This window comes from Haliotis cracherodii, unplaced genomic scaffold (assembly GCF_022045235.1).
Source record: "Haliotis cracherodii isolate W230 unplaced genomic scaffold, xgHalCrac1.p SCAF_8, whole genome shotgun sequence".
Lineage (NCBI taxonomy): Eukaryota > Metazoa > Mollusca > Gastropoda > Lepetellida > Haliotidae > Haliotis > Haliotis cracherodii.
In genome coordinates, this window is record NW_027266341.1 from 56924606 (window position 1) to 56948904 (window position 24299).

General features: G+C 40.2%; 1 protein-coding gene across 1 annotated transcript in view; it reads right to left on the reverse strand.

Annotated features, from left to right (window-relative positions):
* LOC139449455 (uncharacterized) overlaps positions 1 to 24299 on the reverse strand; it is a 35816-nt gene that overhangs the window by 8034 nt on the left and 3483 nt on the right. The window contains exons 4-13 of the mRNA XM_071230864.1: positions 18051 to 18125; positions 17066 to 17154; positions 14916 to 15078; positions 14012 to 14095; positions 7341 to 7405; positions 5825 to 5902; positions 3450 to 3510; positions 2627 to 2756; positions 2165 to 2289; positions 400 to 522 (exon numbers count right to left, since the gene is read on the reverse strand). Of these exons, the coding sequence (XP_071086965.1) occupies positions 400 to 522; positions 2165 to 2289; positions 2627 to 2756; positions 3450 to 3510; positions 5825 to 5902; positions 7341 to 7405; positions 14012 to 14095; positions 14916 to 15078; positions 17066 to 17154; positions 18051 to 18125 (993 nt within the window). The remainder of the gene's footprint in view (positions 1 to 399; positions 523 to 2164; positions 2290 to 2626; positions 2757 to 3449; positions 3511 to 5824; positions 5903 to 7340; positions 7406 to 14011; positions 14096 to 14915; positions 15079 to 17065; positions 17155 to 18050; positions 18126 to 24299) is intronic.

Here is a 24299-nt window from a genome sequence, read left to right on the forward strand (position 1 = left end):
GGAAAGCTTGGTGGACGCTTACTTTGGAGGATGTGCTGACAGTAGGGTCATAATAGTGCGAATCCAGGATTCGAATCCCCGATAAGCGGATCCTGGCAAGGCGAAGGGAGACGACTGCATAGCATAGCGCCTTGGGTTTCTGGGTATCCCTATGGGAGCAGAATATGCCTCAAGTAGTGAATCATGGCTGCAAGACGGCGTGTGTTATTGCTCATGCTATCAATCACTGGTTTGCCTCGCCAAGATGAGATAACGTACAGATCTATCTGATCCCGGGGAATACTGCGACATAAAACAACATCCACTCACTTTATCATCCTCGATTATCCAGTGTATTTATTGTATCTCCATTATATTATGACACGTAGGTATAACACCCTTCAAAATCGAGGATGTCACTTCACCTACCATACTTCGTCGCCTGTCTTGCTCCACACTGTCGAAGAAGTTGCTCATGGTCATACTCTTCTGCAATGGAGGCGGACGTTTCACAGTTTGTGAGTTCCTCCCACCCGCCGTCCTCTGTAAATACCGATACACAAATGAAACCAAGGGAGGTTTTTCTATATTGAGGTCGTGTTCGTGAATGAAACTTTTGACACGCGAAATGAGGCTTTGAAAGCACATTTTGCTTGATGTATATTTCAAAGCTCCAGTAAAATGTTCCGATGACGGATGTAGGCGGCACACAGCTGTGGGGTTTGTTCCTAACTCTCACCGGAATGACCCACCTCCGCATCCTCTACCCACCTCCCCACCCTCTACCTACCTCCCTTCCTCCCATTTCCCCTCTACCTCCTGCCCACCCACACCCTCAACCCATCTCCACACCCTCGACCCACCTCCACACCCTCGACCCTCGCTCCACCTCCACACCCTCGACCCTCGACCCATCTCCACACCCTCGACCCACCACCACATCCTCGACCCTCGACCCACCTCCACACCCTCGACCCTCGCTCCACCTCCACACCCTCGACCCTCGACCCATCTCCACACCCTCGACCCACCACCACTCCCTCGACCCTCGACCCACCTCCACACCCTCGACCCACCACCACTCCCTCGACCCTCGACCCACCTCCACACCCTCGACCCTCGACCCACTTCCACACCCTCGACCCTCGCTCCACCTCCACACCCTCGACCCACCTCCACTCCCTAGACCCTCGACCCACCTCCACACCCTCGACCCACCACCACACCCTCGACCCACCTCCACACCCTCGACCCACCACCACACCCTCGACCCACCTACACACCCTCGACCAACCACCACACCCTCGACCCTCGACCCACCTCCACACCCTCGACCCTCGCTCCACCTCCACACCCTCGACCCACCACCACTCCCTCGACCCTCGCTCCACCTCCACACCCTCGACCCACCACCACACCCTCGACCCACCTCCACACCCTCGACCCACCACCACACCCTCGACCCACCACCACACCCTCGACCCACCTACACACCCTCGACCCTCGCTCCACCTCCACACCCTCGACCCACCTCCACACCCTCGACCCACCTCCACACCCTCGACCCTCGCTCCACCTCCACACCCTCGACCCACCTCCACACCCTCGACCCTCGCTGCACCTACACACCCTCGACCCACCTCCACACCCTCGACCCACCACCACACCCTCGACCCACCTCCACACCCTCGACCCACCTACACACCCTCGACCCTCGCTCCACCTCCACACCCTCGACCCACCTCCACACCCTCGACCCACCTCCACACCCTCGACACACCTACACACCCTCGACCCTCGCTCCACCTCCACACCCTCGACCCACCTCCACACCCTCGACCCACCACCACACCCTCGACCCACCTCCACACCCTCGACCCACCTACACACCCTCGACCCTCGCTCCACCTCCACACCCTCGACCCACCACCACACCCTCGACCCACCTACACACCCTCGACCCTCGACCCACCACCACTCCCTCGACCCACCTCCACACCCTCGACCCACCACCACACCCTCGACCCACCTACACACCCTCGACCCTCGCTCCACCTCCACACCCTCGACCCACCACCACTCCCTCGACCCACCTCCACACCCTCGACCCACCTACACACCCTCGGCCCACCTCCACACCCTCGACCCACAACACTCTCGATCCACCTTCACACCTTCCACCCACCTGGCCTCTCTGATGCTCTACCCCACGTTCCTCCAGCTGTCTCTTGTCCAGCACCCCTGTCAGCAGCCCCACCTCTAGGGAGTCCCGGAAGTCGCTGGCTGACCTCTCCAGGGCTGACCCCGTCTCTGCAATCACAACATGCACGTCACGCTTTCTGAACCGTTGGGACTGACCTGTACAGATTCGGGTGCACGAATGGCCAAGTCGTCGCAATTCGCTGTTCAAAGTTGCGTCCCTTAAGCGCGCCGAAAAGCAATGGTTATGGGTTCGAATCCCATATTCGCCTGATATTCTTGATTTGTCAGCTCCGTGTTTGTCATACCCTTAGCAAAGGTCACTTGCGTCACTTTGGCATTTCCAGCCACATCAAGCTGACACGTCGTGATAAAACTGAAATGCTGTCGAATCGGCGTTAAAAACTCACTCACTCATTCACGTCAAGATCAAAATTCGATATCGTACTTGGTCTGTTGTTCAATTTGCGCTTCTCGGCGTAGTAAGGAAAGGCTCTCTCTAAGTCAGCCCTTATGCTGACCGGTCTCTCCTTATGCTGGCTCGACTCTTTGAACGGTGCCACCAAAGAGCATTTGCCCTAGAAAAATAGCAATGAGGCATTCGTCACCACTCGCCCCTTTCCGTAATCTACAACAAGTTGCGTCTCCCTATCGATGAATGTCATGCGCGAAAATACGACAAAACAATCAGAATGCGCGTATGATTTCAAGTTCTTCGTCAAAGAATCCCTCAGAAATAATTTTTGATTTTACATATGTCTTGCATCTAAAAATATACCCAAGACACAGTTAAATGTGTTCAATTATACTGTATAATTCCGCACGTCCCGATGTGTTTTAAATTGCATCTGAAGTATTTAACATAAGGGGAATTATTTGTGAACCATGACGCAACGAGTTGACAATTGTTTTAGGTATGCCCGTTTGCGCTAAGACGGAACTCGGTGGCAAAAATGGCCACGAGAGGGGCACGAGTCGTTATTCGGCTTGTCCCGGAATAACACGAGTTGGTCACGAATGAGCAATGAGGCACTCTCATAATGTTTGCGTATTCATACGCAGTGAAAAGTCCGGGATATCCTGCATCAAATCCCATTTAACAACGGGTGTTTTTCAGCCAATCATAAAACAGTACACACTCACATTCAGGTTACAGCGGATTTCACAATGTCTATAAAAAATAAGTTTTTTTCAGATTTGCTGGTGTATTAGAGCATTCCGAATTGGTCCTGACTTTGATTTGTAAAAGTGTTTTTTGATCAAATACTTACTGATTTAACAACGATCAGATATCGGCATTCGCGACTGTCTCTCACGATAATTGAGTCGCTTCTAAAAGAAAAAATGCATACGATTAAATAAGCTTACAGTGTTTCAAGTTGATAGATAGATAGATAGATAGATAGATAGATAGATAGATAGATAGATAGATAGATAGATAGATAGATAGATAGATAGATAGATATACTGCAACATTGATAAAATGCAATGATGTCATCGTAAAACTGTAATTGTTAAAATAACCAAAAATATGTTGTTTTCTAAACTATTTGCACCGAAATTGTAATTTCTTTTGTAGATGTATAAAATGCAATATACTATAACGGCAAACATCATCATGCCCAACAAACTGATTATTTGTTTAACTCAAATCGTTCTTTGTTACGTGAGATTATTGTGATGGCCACCATTAATTGATTTCAAAGACTAAAACATATGTTTTTTGTACGTGTTAATATCTCGTTAACTAGTGAAGCAGATATAATATCCTTTTCATGATTAGAAATTCAATACCGACATTTTTTTAAAACCTAAATTTAAATCAAAATCAACAAATAGGTTATCTCAAATCACGGTGTATTAAAATGGCCGTAGGTGACAATTTTTAGGATCTCGGTAACATGGACATGATGCTCAAGGCCCCGTTCCACAAAGCGATCTTAGTACTAAGGTGATCGTAACTCCAATACTTTAACATAGGGTTAGGGTGGTCGTAACGCTAAGATCGCTTTGTGAAACCGGGCCCAGGTTCTTCTCTTGACATGGTGTAGCTTGGGTGGTCCTCTTTGTCAAAGAAATATGCGTTTTTAAAGGTTAGGTGAGGTGAAATTTGGCTTAACGTCGCGTCCAAGATTATAGCGACGTGCATGCACGTGTGTGCGTGTGTCTGCTTGTACTAGTCCGGACTGATGCCGATTTATAGTGCTAGCCCACTGAGATACCATGCCGCAGTTTAACATGAATACCCCACTCAGAAACAGTAAACTGAGCACAGTGGTTCTAGCTGGATGGGAGTTATCAGATGCGGGTTCTAGCTGGGTGGGGGTTATCTGATATGGGTTCTGGCTGGGTGGGATTTATCTGATGTGGGTTCTAGCTGGGTAGGAGTTATCCCCTGATCCGATGCGAATGTCCAGTGTGATCCTCCTCTTGTACATTCTGTCGGGTATCCCTGAATTCATGTCACTTGCACCATCACTAATGCAATCAATTTATCTTATCCAGGCAGGCCCGGTACTCCCTGTAAGCTGAGAGCAAACATTCCCCACCCTCATGTTCAGGTAGGGTAGTACCCTTACTCCCCTTTCCAAACAGCCAGATTCTGCCATTCCACACATCCCCTGAATCACTGAGCAATAACATTCCCCACCCTCATCTTCAGGTAGGGTAGTACCCTTACTCACCCTTTCCAAACAGCCAGATTCAGCCATTCCACACATCCCTCGTTGATAAAAGTGGGGGAAAAAACCTCGGCAAGCCTCGAAGTTTCCCCACTTTTATCAACTCGTGTTGATATATTTGATATCAAAAGACACGAGGGTGAGATTCTCTATTTCTCGTTGTAAATCTAAAAGGAAACACGGGAATTTTTCTTCCCTTTTGGCAAAGTGTTCTTAGGCTGCGTCGTATCATAGAGAAGCGATTGTCATAGTGCTAAGATCGCTTTGAGTGTTCGGGCACTGGGCTCACTTTTACAAAACAATCTTAGTACTAAAACTCACATACTAAACATGACCTTACAACCGTAGCTAGTCCTGCACCATGACGGTGGAATATATTTATTTTATGAAAAAAACATAATCTAGAAATGCATACAAAAGCAAGTCTAGCCAGCTCAAGCTAGCTCTATTCCACAGCATAGGGAATTTTTTTTTTTAGAGTCAAGAAGTAATATAAGATTTCAGAGACTAAATGTTAGTCTAGACCGTAGCACTAACAATGCTTTGTAGTAAGGGGCCCAGGGCTAACTAAAAGCTCAAAGCAATCTTAGTGCTACGAATATTACCCATTATTTAACATGGTCTTACTACCACTGCTTTGTGCATATGTGTGCTGCAGATGTGCGATAGCCTTAGGTATGTTTGTTTGTTTCTTTGTTTCTTTGTGGTTTAACGCCGCACACAGCAATATTACAGCTATATGACGGCGGTCTGTAAATAATCGAATCTGGACTAGACAATCCAGTGATTGACATCATGAGCATCGATCTACGCGATGACATGCATCTACCAAGTCGGCGAGCCTGACCGCCCGATCCCGTTAGTCACCTCTTACGACAAGCATAGTCGTCTTTTATGGCAAGCATGTGTTGCTGAAGACCTATTCTAACCCGGATCTTCACGGGTCCCTTAAGTATGACACTCACGGGATGAACTGGTAGAAGAAATCATCGGGCTCTCTCGCAAACACGTCGCAAGGGAAGTCCTCAAACAACACAAGGGATCTGAAACAGTAGTCATATATGCCATACGTGCCATTGCATAATTAATTAAATAAAACACAAATAAGAAATAAATTAAGTGTAGCCATCACGCACTCAACCACCGACGCGCTGCTTAATAAAAAGGTTTATATTACCATGTTTTGTTTGTTGTTGTTGTTGTTGTTGTTGTTGTTGTTGTTTTTGGGGGGTGGGGGTGGGGTGTGTGCATAAAAGGTTTTCTACGCATAAGTACGAACACTTTTTCACATTATGTCACTTCCGGTTTGAAAGCGAGGCTTGGTGTGCATAAGGTGAAGGCTGGATAGTACATGGCGCATATCGCATGTCAACAAGGCACGCAAGCGCGCCAGCAGTTTGTCCGCCGCGATTTGGCCGCCGTCATTACGTATGCAAAAGCTCGCACTGTTATCGTTGTCAAAATATTCTGGTGTCGTCATGTCTCCTTATTGAAATAATAACACTGGTGTTCTGTGCAGGAAAGGCATTCCATTGTCATGTATATCCAGGCTTGTCTTCCAGCCTTTGAGTATCGCTCACTGGCTTCCTCTAACTGACCAACTCGTCAACATGCTTGATTGTGTGTCATCGTCATCGTGTGGACGTTGCTCATAATATCAATCACTGGGTTTCCAATTACAGCTGGAATCTTGCTGACCGCGACACAAAACACAAATAGAAATACCAAGACGAGAGTGCCAAGAATAAGTAGCCCATTGTGCACAGAAACCACAAGCCTAAGTGTACGTCACATTAGCGATGGAAAATCAAAACAAAAAATCATTTTCCGTCAAACTCAATCAGTGAGTGTGTTAAACCCAAGAGCACGGGTATGGTGCTGACAAACCTAGAAACATATTCAGGAAGAACCTGAGATTCGAACCCACGATCGTCTCTTAAGGTAAAGGGACGCAACTCGGCACAAGGAATCGCGTACCTCAGGCGACTGTCACCCCTTGCACAAACAAATCAATTATTCACATTTTTCCAAAATGTCCTATTACTATAATCAATCTGTCCTGCCACGATTTAAAACAGTAGTCGTATAAAAGAAAGGGGTGGCCATTTGCTGTCTTAAGCAGTATGGATACTTGGGTATAGTGGTAATGGTCACAAACCCGGTAACATCCACACTAATCCGCCATTATGTCCACTTAATCCCCATTTAGGCCCCTTTACGACAAATTCGTGCTAAGGTCCCACCTATGGAAGCGTATTAGTGCCACAGTCTAAAAACATTTATCATCTACGTACGTAATACTTTAATGTAGTTTCATCTACGTAGATGAAAGTAGTATTCCATAAGTTAATACAAAAAGAGTAACATGAGTTGATTAATGACCAAAAAAAACATATACTCTTCCTGTGTGGGTTTTGTTAGGCCCGTTTTAATCACGCAACTTCCTTCGGGCCAAGTTCACAGTATAAAGAATATACTTACTGACAAAACCGTATGTGAGTCAGCCGTTGGCGAATTAAAGGCTGGCGGATAATAATGTCGTAATCCTGAAATATATCAAGACGTGCTATCAATTAAAAACATGTTTACAATATTTCGTTTTAACTATTTTCCTTTAAAATTGCTCACCTTGAAGTGATAGTGAATTGCAAATTCTAGAACCGCCATTTATCATTACAAAACGAGCATTATTATTATTCGGTTATGGCATGGCGTGCCTAGGTTGGTCTGATATTACCGTATTCGTTCAATCAAATGCCGGACTTTATGAAGATTGAGTGAGTTGGGTTTTACGCCGATTTGAACAGTATTCCGGTTATATCATAGCGCGTCAGCTTACTGTGGGAGGATATCTCGAAGTGATGCAGTTCCCAGGCGTTTACCACTTTACATAGGAATACAATCGGGGAATACTGGGATTCGAACTCTCGAGCATAAAGAGTAGGACCCAGGGTTAAGATTCTGATATAAAAACGCTAAGCATTTTATAAGGGGCGGGTCAGGTATTTTAAAACATAATATCTGACATTAATATTTGAATACCATAAATTTTATTATATAAGTCATACCACAGACACGAAAGAAATACGGCTTGATTTCTAATAAGAACCGACCTCCTTTGTGTACCGGGCTTGAAAGCCTCAAAGTTCATATAGATTAATGATTGAACTAGGGAGGCACAATGATATACCAAGATATCAGAGATTGTGTACGCAATCTCATCTAAATTCAATGGAGGATGAATATCACTTTTTATTAGTATGTACTAAATATATTAACATGAAAAGCCCGTACTATTTATTTCATCCCAATATACATACATTTGTTTCTTTGATGAAGTTAGTCAATACAAATATTTTTTTTATGATGTTATTTCTTTTTGGAGTACAAAAACAATAAGTTTATAGAATATAGTTCGCATGCAGTCTTAAATACATACAAGTTACAAAGTATATCTATGGATAATAACAAACAAAACTATTCCACTGTCAGGATGCTACGACATCTGTGTTGGAATTGTGTAAGTTTGTAAAATTGTGGGTCTATACGAATAGATGGTGACAGAGTGACCAAAATGACATTAATTGTGTGTATTTACATTGTGAATATCATATATTTCTGTCGGTGTAATATGAATCGGTTTTTTCTTGTTTGATGTGTTGGAAATTTGGTATCGATTCGGAAATGTTTGATTTAAATATGTTTTACTTCGTTACATTGATGATATGATTTAATACATCATTTTTTTTGTTAATATCCTAATAAGATTTTCAATTTTGAAAATTCTAGTTCTATTCCAGTTTTGTCTTTGATCTATTTTGCGAGGTTGTTCCAGATATGTTTTACAATTTCACACTCAAAGAACATGCGCACTAAGGTTTGTCTTTCTCGTTTACAAAAATAGCAAAGACATGATTCTTTGAATCCTATTTTGTACAGTAACTCGTTTGTTGGTATACTTCTATGAATAATACTGTATTGGTACCATTTTTGTTTTGAGGACACGTTATATCTGTCGGGGCTACGATTAATCGTTTGCCAATCTATTTCCGTCATGTTAAGGCCAAGATCTCGTTCCCATGTTTGAATGTATTTTTGGGATATCATATTGTTGGATACTTTATATAATATATCATAAAGTATTCTACAGTTTCTCAATACAAATATTGTTTGTAACATATCAATATCAGTTAGAAATTAATCTTTGTGTTCAGCCTCTTCGCAGGAGCCTGTGGCCTTTCAGCATTGGAATAAAAAACTATCATAACAAACCAAAGACTAACAAATAATTCAGTGTATTATATTGGTGACACAAAGATATTTATTTATTTTACGAGTATCGATCGAACTACTGATCCACTGCAACTGTCTCTGGGAGGGACCGGGAGTGTAACGAAGGAGGTACGCGCTGGGAGGAGCTTGGACACTAAAGATAAAGGGAGGTAACTCTTGTAAGACAATAATACCGTCAACGTGCGATGATCACTGCAGTTATGTTCACTGCATTGAAATATCAAGTGTTGTGTTCGCTGCAATGACAATATCAAGTGTTGTGTTCACTACAATGACAATATCAAGTGTTGTGTTCACTACAATGACAATATCAAGTGTTGTGTTCACTACATTGACAATATCAAGTGTTGTGTTCACTACATTAACAATATCAAGTGTTGTGTTCACTACAATGACAATATCAAGTGTTGTGTTTACTACAATGACAATATCAAGTGTTGTGTTCACTACAATGACAATATCAAGTGTTGTGTTCACTACATTAACAATATCAAGTGTTGTGTTCACTACAATGACAATATCAAGTGTTGTGTTTACTACAATGACAATATCAAGTGTTGTGTTCACTACATTGACAATATCAAGTGTTGTGTTCACTACATTGAAATATCAAGTGTTGTGTTCACTGCATTGACAATATCAAGTGTTGTGTTTACTGCATTGACAATATCAAGTGTTGTGCTCACTACATTAACAATATCAAGTGTTGTGTTCACTACATTGACAATATCAAGTGTTGTGTTCACTACATTGACAATATCAAGTGTTGTGTTCACTACAATGACAATATCAAGTGTTGTGTTCACTACATTGACAATATCAAGTGTTGTGTTCACTACAATGACAATATCAAGTGTTCTGTTCACTACATTGACAATATCAAGTGTTATGTTCACTACATTGACAATATCAAGTGTTGTGTTCACTACAATGACAATATCAAGTGTTGTGTTCACTACATTGACAATATCAAGTGTTGTGTTCACTACAATGACAATATCAAGTGTTGTGTTCACTACAATGACAATATCAAGTGTTGTGTTCACTACAATGACAATATCAAGTGTTGTGTTTACTGCATTGACAATATCAAGTGTTGTGTTCACTACATTGACAATATCAAGTGTTGTGTTCGCTGCATTGAAATATCAAGTGTTGTGTTCGCTGCATTGAAATATCAAGTGTTGTGTTCACTACATTGAAATATCAAGTGTTGTGTTCACTACAATGACAATATCAAGTGTTGTGTTCGCTGCATTGAAATAGCAAGTGTTGTGTTCGCTGCATTGACAATATCAAGTGTTGTGTTCACTACATTAACAATATCAAGTGTTATGTTCACTACAATGACAATATCAAGTGTTGTGTTCACTACATTGACAATATCAAGTGTTGTGTTCACTACATTAACAATATCAAGTGTTGTGTTCGCTGCATTGACAATATCAAGTGTTGTGTTCGCTGCATTGAAATATCAAGTGTTGTGTTCGCTGCATTGAAATATCAAGTGTTGTGTTCACTACATTGAAATATCAAGTGTTGTGTTCGCTGCATTGAAATATCAAGTGTTGTGTTCGCTGCATTGAAATATCAAGTGTTGTGTTCACTACATTGAAATATCAAGTGTTGTGTTCACTACATTGACAATATCAAGTGCTGTGTTCACTACATTGAAATATCAAGTGTTGTGTTCACTACAATGACAATATCAAGTGTTGTGTTCGCTGCATTGAAATAGCAAGTGTTGTGTTCGCTGCATTGACAATATCAAGTGTTGTGGTCACTACATTAACAATATCAAGTGTTGTGTTCACTACATTAACAATATCAAGTGTTGTGTTCGCTGCATTGAAATATCAAGTGTTATGTTCACTACATTGAAATATCAAGTGTTGTGTTCACTACATTGAAATATCAAGTGTTGTGTTCACTACATTGAAATATCAAGTGTTGAGTTCACTACAATGACAATATCAAGTGTTGTGTTCACTACATTGACAATATCAAGTGTTGTGTTCACTACATTAACAATATCAAGTGTTGTGTTCACTACATTAACAATATCAAGTGTTGTGTTCGCTGCATTGAAATATCAAGTGTTATGTTCACTACATTGAAATATCAAGTGTTGTGTTCACTACATTGAAATATCAAGTGTTGTGTTCACTACATTGAAATATCAAGTGTTGAGTTCACTACAATGACAATATCAAGTGTTGTGTTCACTGCATTGAAATAGCAAGTGTTGTGTTCACTACATTGACAATATCAAGTGTTATGTTCACTACATTGACAATATCAAGTGTTGTGTTCGCTGCATTGAAATATCAAGTGTTGTGTTCACTACAATGACAATATCAAGTGTTGTGTTTACTGCATTGACAATATCAAGTGTTGTGTTCACTACATTGGCAATATCAAGTGTTGTGTTCACTACAATGACAATATCAAGTGTTGTGTTCACTACAATGACAATATCAAGTGTTGTGTTCGCTGCATTGACAATATCAAGTGTTGTGTTCATCGCAATGCCAATATCAAGTGTTATGTTCACTACATTGACAATATCAAGTGTTGTGTTCGCTGCATTGAAATATCAAGTGTTGTGTTCACTACAATGACAATATCAAGTGTTGTGTTCACTACATTGACAATATCAAGTGTTGTGTTCACTACATTAACAATATCAAGTGTTGTGTTCGCTGCATTGACAATATCAAGTGTTGTGTTCGCTGCATTGAAATATCAAGTGTTGTGTTCGCTGCATTGAAATATCAAGTGTTGTGTTCACTACATTGAAATATCAAGTGTTGTGTTCGCTGCATTGAAATATCAAGTGTTGTGTTCGCTGCATTGAAATATCAAGTGTTGTGTTCACTACATTGAAATATCAAGTGTTGTGTTCACTACATTGACAATATCAAGTGTTGTGTTCACTACATTGAAATATCAAGTGTTGTGTTCACTACAATGACAATATCAAGTGTTGTGTTCGCTGCATTGAAATAGCAAGTGTTGTGTTCGCTGCATTGACAATATCAAGTGTTGTGGTCACTACATTAACAATATCAAGTGTTGTGTTCACTACATTAACAATATCAAGTGTTGTGTTCGCTGTATTGAAATATCAAGTGTTATGTTCACTACATTGAAATATCAAGTGTTGTGTTCACTACATTGAAATATCAAGTGTTGTGTTCACTACATTGAAATATCAAGTGTTGAGTTCACTACAATGACAATATCAAGTGTTGTGTTCACTACATTGACAATATCAAGTGTTGTGTTCACTGCAATGACAATATCAAGTGTTGTGTTCACTGCGATGACAATATCAAGTGTTGTGTTCACTGCATTGACAATATCAAGTGTTGTGTTCACTGCATTGAAATATCAGGTGTTGTATTCATCGCAATGACAATATCAAGTGTTGTGTTCACTACATTGACAATATCAAGTGTTGTATTCATCGCAATGATAATATCAAGTGTTGTGTTCACTGCGATGACAATATCACTTTTATCAACTTCAGAAAACCCAGGCTTTCAAACTGCAGGATATAATAAAATGTAAAGGAAACTGGTGTAAGAGAATGTATGTATTACACTCGCTCTTGCTCGGGAAATGCAACAATTCTGATACTCGTTTCGTAAAATCAGTATCACACCTATTCGTACAACCATAGGGGCGGTCGGGTAGCCTAGTGGGTAAAGCGTTCGCTCGTCACGCAGAAGACCCGGGTTCGATTCCCGACATGGGTACAATGTGTGAAGCCCATTCCTGGTGTTTCCCCCGCCGTGATATTGCTGGAATATAGCTAAAAGCGGCGTAAAACCATACTCACACACTCACTCGTACAACCATCTCTATTTATCAACTGTCGCGTATTACTATAGTGCTCGATAGTAACCCCTGTTCATCTAAATTACGCAGCAGTAAGCGTATTCAGCATAACTATGTGGTCCTACTTTGTTTCAACAGTCAACAAGCATGAAATACTCATCTCCCCGCCGATACCGCCATTTTTCAGTCTCAGTCAAATACCCCGTCTACATGCGCCTCTATATACATATGTGTGTGTATGTGCATACGTGTGTAGAAATAAAAACGGGAGTTTACTTGTCATGTGAACGCGTTTACTCATGTGTGTATATTTACACCGGGAGCAAATTTGCATCATGTCTGGAGCAGGTGCAAATGTAAATGTAAATTTGCACTGGGTGCATATGCTGCAATGTGAACGTTTACATTAACGTAAGAGGATGATCTAATTAATATCTGTTCTTTTGCCAACACCAAACAAATTGTCAACAGTTGCCAACTTTTATTCGTATATACAGAGTTGAGCGGACGATGTTTTCTTTTGGTTTCAAGGAGTCAAAACTTTCAGTATAAATCAAACACATGTTGCTTCACGCGAAATGTTTCGGTGAAGTAACACTCTTCTCATTCAACTTGAGTTGAAAGTCGTAAACAGACTGACGAATATGTGTGCCTTACACAATTTACATACTTTATTTACACACCTAAGGTGATTTTCATGTGAACGCATAGTCAATTTACATATACACACGTATGTATAGTTACACATGTGCAATGTTACGTTAGTAAATGTGGTGCATGTGAACGGGGCAAAAGCCGTTGCCATGGAAACTCGAAAATATTATTTTTCTTAAATCCCAAACTTAAAAGGCACCAGTTCACCACTAGACCTATCTATGCGCCAAGTTTAGTTAAGATAATTATCTCTCATGTTTTTTACAGTTCTGCTCCGGAAACGAAACGTGACAGACGAACGGACGGACAGCACCCATTTCTATATCCCCCTTCCACTTCGTGGCGGGGTATAATAACCCTACCTCTTTGAGCACGACCAGCAGTTCCACGGTCGTCTTGCATATGACGGTCGCCGTACGGGTGCTTCTCTCCAACAGAGCCAGTTCCTGCAAGTCAAGGGGTTCGGGCAAGTAGCAGAACACTGTAGTGAGTGAGTGAGTTGGTTCATTGGGTGAGTGAGTTTGGTTTATCGCCGCTTTTAACAGTGTTCCAGTTATATCACGGCGGGTCAGCTTAATGTGGGAGGAAAGCCCGAAGTGATGCAGGTCTCAGACGTTTACCACTTCGGTGAAACCCACGAGCACGGGTATGGTGCTGACAAACCTAGAAACATAATCGGGGTGAACCGGGATTCGAACCCACAATCATAGGTTTCTGGCGTGCCTAAGGGACGCAACTCTGCACAGCGAATCGCGGCGCCTTAGACGACTGGGCCACCCCTGCATTGGGTTTAACGCTAGTAGTATTCCGGGTTAGAATAGGTCTTCAGCAACCCATGCTTGTCGTGAAAGGCGACTGGGCTTGTCGTAAGAGGTGACTAATGGAATCGTGTTGTCAAAGGATTGTCTGGTCCAGACACGATTATTTACAGACCGCCGTTATATAGCTGGAATATTGCTCACTGCGGCGTTTCTGGCCCAATCTCAGCGAGCCTGACCACCCGATCCCGTTAGTGGCCTCTTACGACAAGCATAGTCGCCTTTTCCAGCTTTCACACCATGCTTGAAATTATTAACAAAGGTCCTCACAGTCGGGTTATGGTTATTCGTAGTCAGCAAGTCCTGGGCCCACTTGCACAAAGCGATCTTAGCGCTACAACTATTATAAGCCTATGTTAAAGTATGGGAGTTACGATCATCTTAGCGCTAAGATCGCTTTTGTGACCGGAATCCCCACAGAGCCGGAGACAAAGGAAGATGTAAATACCCCAAAACAGTCTCCTGCTGTAAGTTCTGATACCGTCCTGGTAAACTTCTTGCCGTTGTTGGGGTTGATGTCTTCGATGTTGACGATGAGCGAGCCCGTGAGGATGAAGTAGAAGGCGGAGGGAGGATGCCCCTGTTTCAAGAGGATGCGTCTGTCTTCGTATCTGGGAACATGTGATTAAATCCGAATGACTGATGATGATGATGATGACGACGGCGACGACGACGACGATGTTGATGATGATGATGATGATGGTGGTGGTGGTGGTGGTGGTGATGATTGTAAATTAATTGAACGTCTAGCTATGTATATCTATCAAGCGATGTCACTTCGTAGTACATTACTGTCACAATAATAACAGCTGTGTACATCACGTCTATTGTAATACAAATGTAACTATGGGCCGATGGCCTACACTTACGAAAATAAACCGAATTGAATTGGTGGTGATGATGATGACGACGACGACGATGAATATGGTGATAATGACGACGATGACGCTGATGATGATGTAACGAGTATGTTATGGTAACTTATCTCATGGTGCTTTATCATCCCAACTCCCACTAAAGTTAACAGTTTTAAATGCGAATCCCCCTTCTTTAGATAAAAGTAACTCGTGCTCTGCCTCTACTCTTGGCATGTATTAGTTGGAAGCGCTTTATGACCTCCCGGGCGTGACACGGGGCTACCCCATGAAGTGCCTTCCAAACCCAACACAAGTAGATTGAAGGCTATTCTTTCCTTGACTTGGCGCCAGTTGAGACATTTCAGTTCTTGGGTTGCATGCAAAGGATAAAAACGTCCTTTGTTCTTGACTGAGAATGTAAGCCTGGGGAAGGAGGGAAAATGGGGAGAGCCAAGGGGAGAGGTCGGGCTTTTTATCCATAAACCGAACGAAAATAATAAACAGCATTTATCACCAATTTTGTGTTTCAAACATTCATGCCATTAACCTTAGGAAGCGGACGTATAATATTTCTTCTTGGCGTACATGTACTGGGGCAGAAAATAGATTTTTATGGTTTATCAGCGCCTGTGGGGCAAACTGGTTCTGTCACTAGGCTACAGATACGAAGGTTGCATGTTCTCTACTTAAATATGTAGAAGACACTTGTCGTTTGATTTTACACCATTCCGCACATGCCTTTTCTCGTGCTGTTGTGATCACATGCAAAATAATCTGCAGCGAGGGACATTTTATACAAAATCCATGTGACAGAGGGACGTTCTGTAGAATATTCTTGAGACAGAGGGACTTTCTATAGAATATCACCGGGGCAGAGGGATATTCTGGAGAAAGTCGCTGCTAAAAGGTTATTCTACGAAATGAGGACGTACAAACAATGGGTTGATGTTACTACAGGTTTATCAGTCGTGTTTCCGAATATGGAGATCACTCAGAATACTGCACTCGCACTGTTTCTTATTTTGAACCAGGCAACAGATCATTGTGATCTCCTGTAGTAGTGCGGCCGAAAGGCTATCAGGTCATTGACGAATGACTGGACAGTTGTTCTGTTAATATCTACTGATATACCTGATATATGTCTCATGTGAAGGTATAGTTTGTGCTCAAATTGTATGTGAGACAAAACGGAATTGAATATGACGAGAATTCTCACACACTGGCTACGTGCACTCATACCGCCAGTTACCTCCCGATAAGACAAGGGTAACCCCTCCGTTGCTAAAAATAGAATGACGCGCAATAAAATAGCAAATGTTTCATCCAATCAGAACTGTTATAACATGTCGTGGACGGTGTGTGAATACATGAACTTGCCGCCATTTTTATGTCGATTTGGCGAAATAAAACGCATTTACAATCACCAGTTATATCTACAAGTCTAAACAACCGGCAGATACCTTGTAGGTTAGATGTTTAGTATATAAACGTAATTGATTGACCCTACAAAACAAACGCGACCTCTACATTTAGGTAACAGTCGATTTATCGATTGATGCGCGTACGAGTTACTTCCCTTCCCATATCACTTCCGGGACAGTTATGAAACGCCATGATTGGTCAGACGTCTTAAAAAGCTATGGGCGATCTGATCAGCCATGGAATCCCTAAGTTATGCCTTTATCATAGATTGATGAACTATATCCATGTACAATAATGTTTATGGACCCCTTATACTTACTTCTGGTATAACATACATTTGCACATGTGTATTTGAACATCAGCAGGATAATCATGAATGGATGCGTGGCCTCGGATGTACGCCAGAATCTGAAGAATAACAAAATCTATATATCTATATATTAAATTATGACTGATATTGATATTAATTTCATCCTGGTACACACATATCGTGGTAAACACGGAAAATGATAACTAGTCAAGCGGCAAAATAAAATTTGTTAGATATTCTCAGTGAAATTAGGAAATAAAATAAATGCTTGAATTTTCCAAGTTTGGTTTCCACTCTAAAATATTAAATATAATTGGGGGTTTTATTTTTCAAAAATGTAATAAAATTACATGATAACTGCGTATCAATTTGAGTGAGGAAGTGAGCTTGAGTTTGTAGTGTTACATGTATATATCACAACATAGCTTACAGTGTAGTCGGGCATGTACAAGGCAATGTGTTTTAGTGCATGGACGATAGTTGAGTGACGATTTGCGACTCTAGGAAACATGCACCCTGCGTTTATCTCTGCTGGGTGCCGTTGTACAAAGCGATCTTAGCCCTAAGGTGATCGTAACTCCCACACCTTTAACTAGACCTACGACAGTTGTAGCGCTTAGGTTGTTTTATACAATGGCACCCTGGTCAAAAATCCAAGAAGCATTGAGGCTATACACAGCAGCCATTTTAACATGAGGGTGCCGTTGTACAATACAACCCTGGCGCTATGAGATCGTAAGTCTACATAAAGAGTCGTCGCTCACATAAGATTCCTCTTTACAACGATACGCTCTCCAGCTCTTATGAGCGTCGGGGTGGCCTTGTGGTTAAAGCGTTCGCCCGTCACTCTAAAAGTCCAGGTTCGATTCCCTCCACAATACGTGAAGCCTATTTCCGGTGTCCCCGATAAGTCGGCTTAAACCTAAATTCATTCATTTACTCTTATGACAAGTGGTCCCGTGGTCTCTGATGTATACATAGATACATGTCTTACCATTTTGATATCCTTTGCAGTTCTCTCCGAGGGTGGTGTTTGTAAGAGATGTTCTAACCTCTCCCCTTTCCGTGGCTGAAACAGTCCCAACAACAATCTGCAGAAACAGTTACGTTCTTATATAAAGTATCTATATGTTATTAATTAGAACAGATACCGTCGTGGTACTCAATATAAAGCGAACATTCTACAGAAGAATCTCCTGGCTAACATATTGCGTTAACATGATACCTGTGTATATGTTACCCCTTTTATATGTTTGGTGGTTGTTGTTGTTGTTGTTGTTGTTGTTGTTGTTGTTGTTGTTGTTGTTGCCGCACATAGGAATATTCCAGCTATGTGACGGCGGTCTGTGAGACATCGAGTCTGTACCAGACAATCCATTGATTAATATCATGAGCATCGATCCACGCTTTTGGGATACGATGACATACATCAACCAAGTCTCCGAGTCTGACCACCCGATCTCGTTAGTCGCATCTTATGACAAGCGCAGTCGCCTTTTACAACAGGCATGGGTTGCTGAAGACCTTTTTTAACTCGGATCTCCACGGGGACCTTGATATGTCAGTTACCCATTTCACCATTGTTGTCTGTTTGCTATACTTATGGGACCCATACATGCCATCACTGTTACCTGTGGTACTCCTAATACCTTCACTGTTGCATTATGTTACTCGTAATACCTTCACTGTTACAGGAATGTTACCCGTAATACCTTCACTGTTACATGAATGTTAATCGTAATACATTCACTGTTACATGAATGTTAATCGTAATACATTCACTGTTACATGTATGTCACTAATCATACCTTAAATGTTACATGTATGTTACTCGTAATACCTTCACTGTTACATAAATGTTAATCGTAATACATTCACTGTTACATGAATGTTACCCGTAATACCTTCACTGTTACATGTATGTTACGCGTAATACCTTAACTGTTACATGTATGTTACTCGTAATACCTTCAATGTTACATGTATGTTACTCGTAATACATTCACTGTTACATGAATGTTACCCGTAATACCTTCACTGTTACATGTATGTTACTCGTAATACCTTCACTGTTAAATGTATGTTACTCGTAATACCTTCAATGTTAAATGTATGTTACGCGTAATACCATCACTGTAACATGTATGTTACTCGTAATACCTTCAATGTTACATGTATGTTACGCGTAATACCATCACTGTAACATGTATGTTACTCGTAATACATTCACTGTTACATGAATGTTACTCGTAATACCTTCACTGTTGCATGTATGATACTCGTAATACCTTCACTGTTACATGTATGTTACTCGTAATACATTCACTGTAACATGTATGTTACTCGTAATACATTCACTGTTACATGTATGTTACTCGTAATACCTTCAATGTTACATGTATGTTACTCGTAATACATTCACTGTTACATGTATGTTACTCGTAATACATTCACTGTTGCATGTATGTTACTCGTAATACCTTCAATGTTACATGTATGTTACTCGTAATACCTTCAATGTTACATGTATGTTACTCGTAATACATTCACTGTTACATGAATGTTAATCGTAATACATTCACTGTTACATGAATGTTACTCATCATACCATCACTGTAACATGTATGTTACTCGTAATACCTTCACTGTTGCATGTATGTTACTCGTAATACCTTCAATGTTACATGTATGTTACTCGTAATACATTCACTGTTACATGAATGTTAATCGTAATACATTCACTGTTACATGTATGTTACTCGTAATACCTTCAATGTTACATGTATGTTACTCGTAATACCTTCACTGCTACATGTATGTTACTCGTAATACCTTCACTGCTACATGTATGTTACTCGTAATACCTCACTGTTACATGTATGTTACTCGTAATACCTCACTGTTACATGAATGTTACCCGTAATAACTTCACTGTTACATGAATGTTACGCGTAATACATTCACTGTTACATGAATGTTACTCGTAATACATTCACTGTTACATGAATGTTACCCGTAATACCTTCACTGTTACATGTATGTTACTCGTAATACCTTCACTGTAACATGTATGTTACTCGTAATACATTCACTGTAACATGTATGTTACTCGTAATACCTTAACTGCTACATGTATGTTACTCGTGATATCTTCACTGTTACATGTATGTTACTCGTAATACATTCACTGTTACATGAATGTTACTCGTAATACATTCACTGTTACATGAATGTTACCCGTAATACCTTCACTGTTACATGTATGTTACTCGTAATACCTTCACTGTAACATGTATGTTACTCGTAATACATTCACTGTAACATGTATGTTACTCGTAATACCTTAACTGCTACATGTATGTTACTCGTGATATCTTCACTGTTACATGTATGTTACTCGTAATACCTTCACTGTTACATGTATGTTACTCGTAATACCTTCACTGTTGCATTATGTTACTCGTAATACCTCACTGTTACATGAATGTTACTCGTAATACCTTCACTGTTACATGTATGTTACTCGTAATACCTTCACTGTTACATGAATGTTACTCGTAATACATTCACTGTTACATGAATGTTACTCGTAATACCATCACTGTTACATGTATGTTACTCGTAATACCTTCACTGTTACATGAATGTTACTCGTAATACCTTAACTGCTACATGTATGTTACTCGTGATATCTTCACTGTTACATGTATGTTACTCGTAATACCTTCACTGTTACATGTATGTTACTCGTAATACCTTCACTGTTGCATTATGTTACTCGTAATACCTCACTGTTACATGAATGTTACTCGTAATACCTTCACTGTTACATGTATGTTACTCGTAATACCTTCACTGTTACATGAATGTTACTCGTAATACATTCACTGTTACATGAATGTTACTCGTAATACCTTCACTGTTACATGTATGTTACTCGTAATACCTTCACTGTTACATGAATGTTACTCGTAATACATTCACTGTTACATGAATGTTACTCGTAATACCTCACTGTTACATGAATGTTACTCGTAATACCTTCACTGTTACATGTATGTTACTCGTAATACCTTCACTGTTACATGAATGTTACTCGTAATACCTCACTGTTACATGTATGTTACTCGTAATACCTTAACTGCTACATGTATGTTACTCGTGATATCTTCACTGTTACATGTATGTTACTCGTAATACATTCACTGTTACATGAATGTTACTCGTAATACATTCACTGTTACATGAATGTTACCCGTAATACCTTCACTGTTACATGTATGTTACTCGTAATACCTTCACTGTAACATGTATGTTACTCGTAATACATTCACTGTAACATGTATGTTACTCGTAATACCTTAACTGCTACATGTATGTTACTCGTGATATCTTCACTGTTACATGTATGTTACTCGTAATACCTTCACTGTTACATGTATGTTACTCGTAATACCTTCACTGTTGCATTATGTTACTCGTAATACCTCACTGTTACATGAATGTTACTCGTAATACCTTCACTGTTGCATTATGTTACTCGTAATACCTCACTGTTACATGAATGTTACTCGTAATACATTCACTGTAACATGTATGTTACTCGTAATACCTTAACTGCTACATGTATGTTACTCGTGATATCTTCACTGTTACATGTATGTTACTCGTAATACATTCACTGTTACATGAATGTTACTCGTAATACATTCACTGTTACATGAATGTTACCCGTAATACCTTCACTGTTACATGTATGTTACTCGTAATACCTTCACTGTAACATGTATGTTACTCGTAATACATTCACTGTAACATGTATGTTACTCGTAATACCTTAACTGCTACATGTATGTTACTCGTGATATCTTCACTGTTACATGTATGTTACTCGTAATACCTTCACTGTTACATGTATGTTACTCGTAATACCTTCACTGTTGCATTATGTTACTCGTAATACCTCACTGTTACATGAATGTTACTCGTAATACCTTCACTGTTACATGTATGTTACTCGTAATACCTTCACTGTTACATGAATGTTACTCGTAATACATTCACTGTTACATGAATGTTACTCGTAATACCTTCACTGTTACATGTATGTTACTCGTAATACCTTAACTGTTACATGTATGTTACTCGTGATATCTTCACTGTTACATGAATGTTACTCGTAATACATTCACTGTTACATGAATGTTACTCGTAATACCTTCACTGTAACATGTATGTTACTCGTAATACCTTAACTGCTACATGTATGTTACTCGTGATATCTTCACTGTTACATGTATGTTACTCGTAATACCTTCACTGTTACATGAATGTTACTCGTAATACATTCACTGTTACATGAATGTTACTCGTAATACCTTCACTGTAACATGTATGTTACTCGTAATACCTTAACTGCTACATGTATGTTACTCGTGATATCTTCACTGTTACATGTATGTTACTCGTAATACCTTCACTGTTACATGTATGTTACTCGTAATACCTTCACTGTTGCATTATGTTACTCGTAATACCTCACTGTTACATGAATGTTACTCGTAATACCTTCACTGTTACATGTATGTTACTCGTAATACCTTCACTGTTACATGAATGTTACTCGTAATACATTCACTGTTACATGAATGTTACTCGTAATACCTTCACTGTTACATGTATGTTACTCGTAATACCTTCACTGTTACATGAATGTTACTCGTAATACATTCACTGTTACATGAATGTTACTCGTAATACCTTCACTGTTACATGAATGTTACTCGTAATACCTCACTGTTACATGTATGTTACTCGTAATACCTTAACTGCTACATGTATGTTACTCGTGATATCTTCACTGTTACATGTATGTTACTCGTAATACATTCACTGTTACATGAATGTTACTCGTAATACATTCACTGTTACATGAATGTTACCCGTAATACCTTCACTGTTACATGTATGTTACTCGTAATACCTTCACTGTAACATGTATGTTACTCGTAATACATTCACTGTAACATGTATGTTACTCGTAATACCTTAACTGCTACATGTATGTTACTCGTGATATCTTCACTGTTACATGTATGTTACTCGTAATACCTTCACTGTTACATGTATGTTACTCGTAATACCTTCACTGTTGCATTATGTTACTCGTAATACCTCACTGTTACATGAATGTTACTCGTAATACCTTCACTGTTGCATTATGTTACTCGTAATACCTCACTGTTACATGAATGTTACTCGTAATACATTCACTGTAACATGTATGTTACTCGTAATACCTTAACTGCTACATGTATGTTACTCGTGATATCTTCACTGTTACATGTATGTTACTCGTAATACATTCACTGTTACATGAATGTTACTCGTAATACATTCACTGTTACATGAATGTTACCCGTAATACCTTCACTGTTACATGTATGTTACTCGTAATACCTTCACTGTAACATGTATGTTACTCGTAATACATTCACTGTAACATGTATGTTACTCGTAATACCTTAACTGCTACATGTATGTTACTCGTGATATCTTCACTGTTACATGTATGTTACTCGTAATACCTTCACTGTTACATGTATGTTACTCGTAATACCTTCACTGTTGCATTATGTTACTCGTAATACCTCACTGTTACATGAATGTTACTCGTAATACCTTCACTGTTACATGTATGTTACTCGTAATACCTTCACTGTTACATGAATGTTACTCGTAATACATTCACTGTTACATGAATGTTACTCGTAATACCTTCACTGTTACATGTATGTTACTCGTAATACCTTCACTGTTACATGAATGTTACTCGTAATACCTTCACTGTTACATGAATGTTACTCGTAATACCTCACTGTTACATGAATGTTACTCGTAATACCTTCACTGTTACATGTATGTTACTCGTAATACCTCACTGTTACATGAATGTTACTCGTAATACCTCACTGTTACATGAATGTTACGCGTAATAACTTCACTGTTACATGAATGTTACGCGTAATACCATCACTGTTACATGTATGTTATCCGTATATTATATCACTGTTATCTGTATGTACCCGTGGATATGTTACCTCTGTGTCGCTTATGTAATGTCCCCGTGTTACCATGTTACCTACGCATGTTACCCGTGTGTTACTCATGACTATGTGTTACCCTCTGTTGCCTGCACACGTGACCACCTAGTTACCCTTGTGTTACCCGTGTGTGTGATGTT